Genomic DNA, 10,790 nt, shown 5'->3' on the forward strand with positions numbered 1-10,790 from the left:
AACAAACAAAAAACCATAATTGAGTTATTTCTTTCAAAAAAGTGCCATAAGAATTATTGCAACAATTGAAATAATCACTTCAATACTGTTATCTTTATCTGGAATGACAACAGCAGAATTTTTTCCATAGAAATAAAAGACATTATTTGAATCTTTATTTTTAGTGCAAACAGCATATTTTTGTTCCGACTTTGGTTCAACAGAATCGGGTGTTTCACACTTTGAGTCATAATAGTTAAAAGTAATCGATTTTTTTGTGGTTGTAAAGTTCAATGAATTTTTTTCATTGCAAGTTGCCAAACTTGTATGGTAGTAGTCGGCCATAATGTAATAATCAAGCTTGAGAGGATCGTTGCAATCTATTTTTGCATAATTTCGATCGGCATAGTAATATTCTGGTAGTGATAAAACCTTGATAACCTTATATTCGTCTCCAGTTGCAGCTACTTTAGAACTTTCAGCATATACGCAGTTTGCATCTTGATACATCAATCCATCTGAATGTACAACAACATATTTAGTACTATCTGTGGCGATTGAATCCACGTAGCATCTGCCTTCTACATAAATTTCAAAATCATCACCAACATCACGTTTATAAAGATTTGCAGCGGTGTATTGAACTTTATCGGTTTTGCCAGAATCAACGCATGTGTCAACAGGAGCATATACTGATGTGTCAGTTGACAAAGTTTTGCATGTTGTGTCTGTGTAGTAAGAAAAGTAAACATTTTTGCCATCAAAATTGACAATGGGAAATTGACTTCCCTGTTGGAAACAACTTAAGGTATCATAGTAATAAACCGGTAATGCTAAAGTATCATCTGTGCAAGAACTGGCACCAGAATAAACAACTTTTTTAAAATAGTAAAATCCAATATCCTTCATATTGTAGAATAATATGTATCTATATCAAAACTGTGACTTTCTGTATCAATAATCCAATCAGAAGCTTTATCTGAACATGTTGCAGCATAGTACAATTGAAATTTAGAAGCAGAATCTTTGGAAACTTTCTTGTATTTTTTAGCAGCTTCAGTTATACCAGTAACATAACATTTGTCAACAATGTAAATAACGAAGTATCCAAAATAATCATCTTTTGCATATGTGTCTGCAGCAATCGTAAGTGAAAAGAAAAGGAAAAGGAATACGAACATGTGATAAATAGATTAATTTGATTCTTTATATACCATTTTATTTTTTTCTCATTTTTGTATAAAAAACATTAAATATTTTTTTAAATAAAACTACCCATTTTTTAAAAAAATAACACAAAAATAATTGGCTTTTATTTGATTAGTTGGTTGCTTTAAATGTAAGCCAATACGGACATTTATAAAAATTATTAAAATTTTAAATATTTAATAAAAAAATTGTTTTTTGGTATTTATAAAACATCAAGTTTGTTTATTATCAAACATGTATTATAAAATTTCACATTATTTGTATTTTATAATCAGCACATTCGAATTTGTTTAATAACACAAACAAATAATAACACACAACTAATTATAAACATTACTAATTCATAAATAAAATATTGTTTTTTTGTGTTAGTTTTTATTTTAAAACAATATTTGATAAAACATGTATTTTAATAAATGAAAACTGTTTAAATTATATAATTTTTGTGTATTTTTCACACCAAGTAAATATATGTATATTTAAATTAACCATGATTGTGTAATAATTTTTTTGTACAATTAATTCATTTGAAATAGAATAATCTATAAATTAATTGTTTTTTAATATAAAACGTTATATTTTTTTTATTTTATTTCGAAAAAATAATTGATGAATAAAAACTTTGTTAAAGTACCACATAATGTTTGAGTGTCGAAATATATTAACGCCAAATAAATTAATTTTCATCGTTCAACTTTAAAAAAATATTTAGAGGTGGTTTTCATTTAGAAATTGTGATAACAAAAAAGAATTAATTTTTTAAAATATAAATAATTATGAATCGATATAATACACTAGCAACAAAATAACACAACAAAATGCAAATTCAAAATAGAATAAAAACAGATTTTGTCTTTTTAACGACTTTTTTTAATTATAGTCACCTGCTAAAAGCAATAAAAACACAACAAATGGTATAAAGAAACTATAATTTATTATTTTATACTATAATTGTAAAAAACAGTAAAAATAACACAAATAACATTAAAAAAGAAAAAACAAAAAAATAAAAACACATTGAATCAATTTTTGTCAAGCTTTTTAATTGATTTAAAAAACAACAGCAATTTTAAAACAGGTTTTTCCTTTTTCTTTTTTGGTTTTTAATGTTCTTTTTTCTTCCTTTTTTAATTCAATTTGGAAAAAAGTAATGCTGTCGATCTTTTTTTGAGGCAACGGAAATCGTTTTGGAATAAATTGTATTGAGGTGTTTCAATAACTATACAATGTTTAATAAATACACGACACTTTGGGGTATATTGTCAATCCAATTTATTATAATAGCTTGTTTAAAAGCAATATTTTAAAAGGAGGTGTTGTTACCACAAATAAAAAAAGTCACCAATATCATCAACTATTTAAATCTATTTCCGAATTCAATATTGTGAAAATGGTTTTTTCTTTCCAAAACAAATTACCATTCATATCTTCCTTCTCGACTTCTTTTTGAAAAAGCAAATTTACAAAACTGTCTTTCGCTTAAAAAATGGATATTTTATTAAGCCCACCAAATATCCCCAAATCAATAACTTGATGGAAATGAAAAGCAAATAGAGTTAAGCTAACAAAAATTGTGTTGTTTTCGGCGAGCAACACAATGAATCTGATACATCCAAAGAATTGGTTGAATTGTCGAAAACCATCGCTGTTGCAGGTTTGGTCTTTTTGGTATTGTCCAAATAAATGCACATGTACAGCATTTTCCATTAAATTTGATTTTCAGTTCACTTTTGATCTATTTTGACAAAGTATTATAATTAAGTAAAATTTTAGTTTATTTCGAAATATCTGCAATAAAAAGAAACAAATGTCGAATTGAAACACAATTTAAAATCATAGTTTTAAAAATTGTAATATGGTTTCTTTAGATCATTTGTCTGAAATTTATACCTTTAAATGGGTGACTATATATAAATATATTTGATAGTTAAATAATTATATGTACTGTTTAAAACAAAATATTTTAATAACAATATGAAAACTTTTTCAATACAATATACAAAAATTTGAATAATATTTATTTATAATATTATTTTATATATAACTTTTCGAATAATGATAAGTGATTTATTTTCATTTCCGTGTATGTTTAATTATTAACATTCTTTCTTGTTTTTATTATGATTACATTACATTTTAATTTTTAGTAAATAACATGGTATTTTTAAAATATTGTAAACTGTGTACGATTAAGTAACATTTGAAAAAAGTCAAAGATAATCAAATTAATACCCAATTAGTCACTTAGATGTTATTTATCTTTAATGTTGTCTAATACATTACTGAATATCATAATAATTACATTATTATGTATGTAATTATTAATTGTGTATTGTTTCATTGTTTGTATCAATGTTATATATTTGTTCATATTATAATGTCAAAGAATAACATTGAAATAAAAATTATTTGATAAAAATCATATTATTTAAGACTTATATATAACACAAAACTTTATAAACAACTTACTTTTTTTAACATTTGAACATCTCTTAAAATATTTTTTGATTAAATCACAACGTTGCAAAAAAATAGAAACACGATATTTAAAATATTTGATATTTTATTATAATCTGTGTAATGATGTTTCGATCTTATTTGATAACTTTTCAAATGTGTACAATGTTTTTTATACTACGATGTTCTTTGAAAAATTTTTAATTTATAATTACGATTGTTTTAAAATTTGTCATATACTTAATTCCGAAAATCGGAATAAAAACCATTCCGATTTATTTTGCTATTTAAAATTAAAATAATTATTTTAAGAATTAAAATTACACAAAAAATATTCAATATTTACACAAAATAATTAAACATTTATAAATAAACAAAAATAATTAATTATCTGAATTTTTATTTTTATAGATAAATAATTGTTATCTTGGCATTGTATCAGTCTTTTGCCAAAAAATTAACAAGATTATTAACTGTTGTCATTGGTATTGATTTCCATGCACGAACCGCTTCTGTATACACTGCATGTGATGACATCATTGGGGATATTTTCATTTTCCTTTTCATTATTCTTCACATATTTTCAATGGGATTCAAGTCCAGACTATTCCCTGGCCATCCTTTAATTATTTTAACCCCATTATTTGCCAAAAAATTCAAAGTACTTTTTGCTCTATGAGGAGGTGCTCCATCTTGTATAAATTCAAATTTTTTTCCTCCATTTTTTCAATAGAATCGATAAATTATTTTCTTTCCAAAGATTGACATACTCTTTTCCTCCAATTTTTCCTTTGTATCTTATCAAAGAACTTTTAAAATTTTTACCAATAATTCCGAACACCATAACACTTGCTGTTTTTTGGAGAAAAAGAACAATACCGTAAATCCGGAAATAAATGGTTCATTTTTTTAAATCTTCCATAAATTAATGGTTCAATTATCATGTTTTTAACGCAAAAACAAATAAAAAACCCAAAAGTGCAGTTTTAAAAAACTAACCAAAAGTGAAAACAATTTATAAAAAATAAAACAAACAATTAATTCAAATATTCATTTGGAATTGATAAAACCACATTTTTCATTCCTCAATGGAAGAAAAAACAACTTTTTCCAAAGCCGGATTCATATTAACCCTTTTCTCCTCTAACGTACCAGCACAAATCCCACACCTGAAAAAAGACTCAACAACAGAGTTTTTGATTTCTGTTGGAATTCTGTTATAGATCTGAAGAGATCTCATAATACACTCCTTCCTTTTTTCTCCACGGGTCACACGACCTGCACGATTGCTATTTAAATTGTACCATCTCAAATACTCTTCCTTTGATTGTGTTTTAAACCATCCAAATATACCATAATCCAACGGCTGACAGAAACCCGTGGAGTTGGAAGGGAGTATAAATATGTCAGCGACTTCAGCCAGGCTCTTAACAACGTGTTCCGTGAGATGGGATCCATAACCATCACATATTAGAGCTACCATTTCAATATGGTGCTCTTCCATATAAGGACGAAGACATTTTTCATTCCAAGATACCATCAGCTCCTCGTTCATTTTCCCACTTTCATTGACTTCCACTATTGCATCACATTCAAGACTTTTCGGCACTTTTTTCAATTTCCCTAGGATGATCATTGGTTTCAACACGTTTCCGGACTTTGACACTGCTGCCACAAAAGAAATTGTTTCCTTCTCGTTTCCGAGAAGAAGCGCGGAAACATGTTGTTCTCCACTTTCCGTTATCGTGTAGTTTCCTGCATCTGTCAACTTTATAGCCGTTTCATCCATGTTTATTATTGCGTCATCTTCAAAATATTGACACACTTCACTCATTGTGTTGAGGTGGTTAATCGTTTCCTCTCTCTTGTCGACTTTGGTTTCCTTTCTCGTTTGTATGATCCTGTTGGTGATTCTTTCTATGGACAGATGTTTCTTTTTCAAAAATGTGTATAACCACTTGGTTTTTTGACAAAAGTGAAGGTGTGTGATTTGGAAACAACTTTTGAGCAAAAGTATTGCATCAATAATTTGGGTTGTAACGATTTTCTTTTTTGGCTCTTTTTTTTTGACAAAACGTGCCAACTTTTCGTAGTGTTCAACATTTTTTGGTTTCCTCCCCTGCCCATTCAAATTGTTTCTTATATTTTTATTCGCTTGCACAATAAACACATCATATTGTTTGTCCCATCTCAATAGAGTGGTAATTTTATTTCCAAATAGTTGCTGCTTCCCTTTTGCTTTTACCACTTTCAATCAACTCTCTGAAAGATCGAATTTTTGCAATTTTGAAAGAAAACGTTCTTCCCATCGTTGACAGGTATTTATTTTTTTGAAATGTGGCGGAAAATTAATTATCGTTTTGTCAAAGTTTGTCTTTGTTTTGAGAACTGTTTCGTTTTGAATTTCGACTGTGTTACTTTTTAAGAAAGAGGTTCGTTTTTGCAAATGATGTATTTGATTATTAAAACATAATGTGGTATTTGTTTACAATTCTAATAAACAGGGGTCTCCAAAATCGTGTTGTCCAAAAAGAAGGTAAAAAAGAGATGAGAATGACTATAAACTCATGTTCATATGAGCAAATTTCTTTTTTGGTTAAAAAGTGATGACGCGTGGATTTAGGCATACGATTTTGGAGACGTCTGCTAATAAATCACACATTTTAAACACCCCTTCTTTTTCTTTGATTAATGTGCCTTATCTAACATAAATTCATTCTTGTTAAACTGAAAATGGAAGAAACTTGGTATCAAAAGGATGTTTGGGCTTTATAATTAAACCTTTTTCATGCGTTCTTAAATAGTGAATTATTGTTCTGGGGATTACACACCCAAATAACATTTTTCAAAGATACTTTTGGTGGTTTATTGGTCTTTTTTTGAAAAGTGTTGAGTCAAAAAAGCACATTCTGCATTTTTGGGAATTTAAAAATGTTATTATTTTAGTATCTTTTTAAAAAAGAATCAAATTTGAAATTTTAGTTTTTTTTAATTGTTTTGGAAATGGTGAACCATTTATTTCCGGATTTACGGTACATCTTTTTTGTTGTACCTTTTGTTTTCCAAACTCTCGGAATTTTGTCATTATTATAACAAAAACAACTTTCATCAGAAAAAACACTTTTCTTCCTCTTTTCCTTTTTAGTTTTAAGTTGTGATTTCTTTCAATTTCTAAAATTTGCAGTTGCTCTTTTACGAATGCTTTTCTTTGTTCGTCATTTCTCTTTGTCAAAAACATACATTTTTTTTCGTTTTATAAAAACCAAATTTTAAACTTTTCCGGATTCTATAAACTGATGTAGTTGACATTTTTATATTAAATTTATTTTTAAGTATTTGAGTACATTTTTTGCAACTTACACAACATTTTTTATTTGTGATATTTTTAATTACTTCTTTCATGTTATCCGAGAATGATGGACGTCCTCTTTTAGCTGGTTTTATATCTGGATACTCTGATAAACATCAATAAATTCTCCCAATACCAGGACTTTGCAAATTTGAAGAACGAAACGTTTTAACAATGCCAGCTGGTTTTTTTATACCACAGTCAATACAATACTTAACATTTTCTTCAACTGTTTTTTTAAAGACAAAATGAATTTATTTATTGTGTTCTATTTCTTTAATTTTAACTTCTAAATTTGAAATTTTATTTGATAAGAGTTTTAATGTTTCAGAAATATGATCTTTTTCGGTTTTATCAAGCCTCATTCCTCCTGGTAATTGAAACGTTGTAATAACAGTCGAACTACCGATACGTACATCACATTATATATCATCAAGTGAAAGTGGGTCACAAAAGTGCTCATCCATTAATTTAAGTTCTTCATCATTGACAATATTATTTATTTTCTCTTTGAATAGATCTTCTTGAATAAGTTGTTGCAAAAATACCAAGTTCATATTTTCGAGTGTTATCTCTTTAACAAACAACATTTTATCAAGTGTTTCTATGACACCAAGCCTCGTTTGTGATAATATTGAGATAAAAAATAAAGGATTTAATGTTATTAAACTTCTAAAGTCAAATAAAACAACGAATTATTTTTCTATAAAATTCGGTTATAATACAAAAATAATGATTGTTGTTTTATTTCATTGAATTGGTATTATTTATAACATTTCCTTTGATTTTACGTTAATATCATAATGTATTATCTTTAAAACAATTAAATTATTGTTACAAATTTAAAACATTTCAATCAACAACATTGATTGAAATTCGTTGTTTTTATACCCGCATTTTGCTTGTTAAAAACTCCCTATTATTATGAATTATTTAATGGTAATTAAATTCGGAATTATTACGTTATTGAAAACATTCTGAATTAAAATAGGTATTTATCATAAAATAAAAACTTGTAATAAAAAATGTTTTGTGAGTAAATTAGGTTTTATTTACTCTTTTTGAGATTATTCCAAAAAACAGAATATGTATAATTTTAAACGAATAACCTTTATTTTAAAGATAAAAAAAATCCAATTCCGATTTTTGGAAAATAGTATACATTTCAGTATTATTAATAATCCACTATCATTAGAAAAAAAATTCGTCAAAATTAAATTAAATAATCATAAAAAATCAAAATATATGTTTTATTTTTGCCATCCATGGAAAATGGTTTGTCCAGTGGATAGGAAAAAAATAGGTCCATAGGTCCAGTGGATGGGTTTCATCCATTTATATGTCTTTATATTAAAAAAGTACCATTTTTATATTGATGTTTTATTAATTTATTGTAACAAACAATTAAATGCCAATAATCTATTGTATGAGAACTACATTTTTAAATTAATCTAAACTAGTTTTCAAAAGTCTGTACTGGGGTGTCCCGATTTTTTGCATTTATTTTGTTTATTATTTTTGGGAATCATTTTTGTAATAAATTCGCTTATTTTTTCCAAGAAAAAAAAGAGAAAAACAGTCTTCAAAAAATATTTTTTACTTGAAGAATTTTTAAGCATTAAAAATTCCATATAAAATTTGAAATAACGAGATTTTTGTTTTTGAAATACACGTGAATGATCCCAAAAGTGCATTTTATTATAAAAAGCTGATAAATTTAATGCCAAAAATTTTCGAAGTTGAGTCTTCATTTATAATAATAAAATAAATAACAAGCGCGAAAGTATCGCGTAATATCGATATACTGATGGTGTTGTCACAACAATGACTGAAATATCAAAACACAAAATTATTAATTGTTTGCTCTTATTTATTTTTTCTTTAAAACTCGTTTTTTCATTTTCTTTTGTTTAAAGAACAAAACCATATGTTTGTTTTTAATTAAAATGAAAAACTAACGAAACTAATATTTAGTTACAAATTGACACAAACAACAACATCCCAATTTATTAACGTGTTTATCGTTGTATGATTTGACCAACAACGTTGAGTTTATGTTGTGTAGTATCGAGTTAACATCAAATTAAATAACGGGATCGGGGTTTTTGGAAAAGGCTGGCTAATATTACGATAAATTCCCGATATTGTACAAAAATAATTGAACGGTATTGGTATTTTTTTCAAAATTAAGTCTGTACTTTCGATTTTTTGTTTTTTAGGAAAAATAAAAAATAAAAAACGGGACTTTAGGAAGTTTTAAAAATACTGCAGTACAGGCTTTTGAACTACAGTTTAGTACTTAATCAATGTTTTATCTTTTGCAACATTGAAATCGTATACCTATTAATTTTAATTATTTAAAATAATAAGTAAAATATTTTTAAATAAGGAAATATCAATGCTTAATTAATAATTGTTTTCTTCTTCTTCTTCGTCGTCTTCATCAACCTTTTCAGCCTCTTTAATATTTTTCAAGTCTTCTTTTGTGTCTTCTTTCATCTCATTGTAGACATTTTGAAGTTGTTCTTTAATTTGAGTGAAAGTTGGTCTTTTTTCAGGATCTGTTTCAAAGCACATCGCGATGATATTCCACAATTTTTCGCCTCCGTTTTCCTTAAAAAGTTGTGTAATTTTTGGCTCTTCAAGTCGTAAGCCTTCTTCGACTTTTTTAAGAATGTCACCTGTTGAAACGTTCTCAAACGGGACTCTCCCGCCATTTAATATTTCCCACGCCGTCACACCAAACGACCAGACGTCACTCTTTTCGTTATACTTCAAGTGGTTGTCTCCCTCTTTCGCGACTTCAGGAGAAGTCCATTTACGTGCAAAAGATCGAACAAGACTTGTGTCGTAGACTTTACCAAAGTACGACACGTCAAGACCGCCAATGATGACTGTTATTACAGAGTTACTGTCTTTCGTGTATCCAAGATTTCTTAGTGATAAAGTCCCATCTCCGGATTGTGCAGATGTGATGTACTCCATTCCTGTTGCAACATCAATAATAAAATGTGTTCGCTCTTTAAGTCCATAATTGGAGGACTTTCCATTGCGGAATAACTTTTCAAGAGGTCCGTCATATCGTTTGTAGACCGTGTAAACGCTATTATCGTGTATGTATAGACCATATAATTGTACGACATTTGGATGGATGATTTGTTGCACTTTTGGGACAAGGGCTGACAACTTAGGAAGCTTTGCAGAGTCTGCTGCCATTTTGCGAAGTTCTTTGAAGGCAACTTGTGTGCCGTTGTATGTGCCTGAGTACACTCCTCCGAAACAGCATACACCAACGCGAGTACTGATTACACAATTCTCAAGAAAAACAGAACTCATATCACTGGATTATTTAGTTGTTTTGTTGTTTTCTCCATAAAATAAGTGTAGTTATTTTTTAATAGAATTTTCATATTAATTTTGAATTATCATAAGCGATTTGTTTTAATGTTATTATTTTTTTAAATAAATAGCAAACAGTTTGGAAATAATTTTTGGTATATTATTAATATTGTTATTATTAATTGATTTTATAAGAAAACTATATATTAAAATAAATATAATTATTTTATTATATTATTTTTTGTTTATTTAAAATAGTGTTGTAAATAATACATGATTGTTTAATTTGATGTTGATATTTGTGTATTTGAAGGTTAAAATCTATATATTCTTAAACTGTACACAATTGAAAATAAGTTTGAATGTTTATAAAAATGTTTATTAGTAATAATTACTTGGTCTAATTATAAATTACAGTATTCCTTATATAAATATCATTTAAACCATCAATCAAAAC

At 27.2% G+C, this 10,790-nt stretch overlaps 2 protein-coding genes across 2 annotated transcripts; both read right to left on the reverse strand.

The window, feature by feature from the left end:
• Positions 1–33: 33 nt before the first annotated feature.
• On the reverse strand, positions 34–1,160 carry EIN_116010 (hypothetical protein; the record flags this gene model as incomplete). Its single annotated transcript, XM_004261243.1, has 2 exons — positions 34–854; positions 920–1,160. The coding sequence occupies 2 exons, from the start codon at positions 1,158–1,160 to the stop codon at positions 34–36; spliced, it is 1,062 nt and encodes a 353-aa protein (XP_004261291.1).
• An 8,240-nt stretch (positions 1,161–9,400) lies between these two features.
• Positions 9,401–10,330, reverse strand: EIN_116020 (Megakaryocyte-associated tyrosine protein kinase, putative; the record flags this gene model as incomplete). Its single annotated transcript, XM_004261244.1, has 1 exon — positions 9,401–10,330. The coding sequence occupies one exon, from the start codon at positions 10,328–10,330 to the stop codon at positions 9,401–9,403; it is 930 nt and encodes a 309-aa protein (XP_004261292.1).
• Between the last annotated feature and the right edge of the window lie 460 nt (positions 10,331–10,790).

This window comes from Entamoeba invadens, assembly GCF_000330505.1.
Source record: "Entamoeba invadens IP1 unplaced genomic scaffold scaff_1105074724893, whole genome shotgun sequence".
Classification (NCBI taxonomy): Eukaryota; Evosea; order Mastigamoebida; family Endamoebidae; genus Entamoeba; species Entamoeba invadens.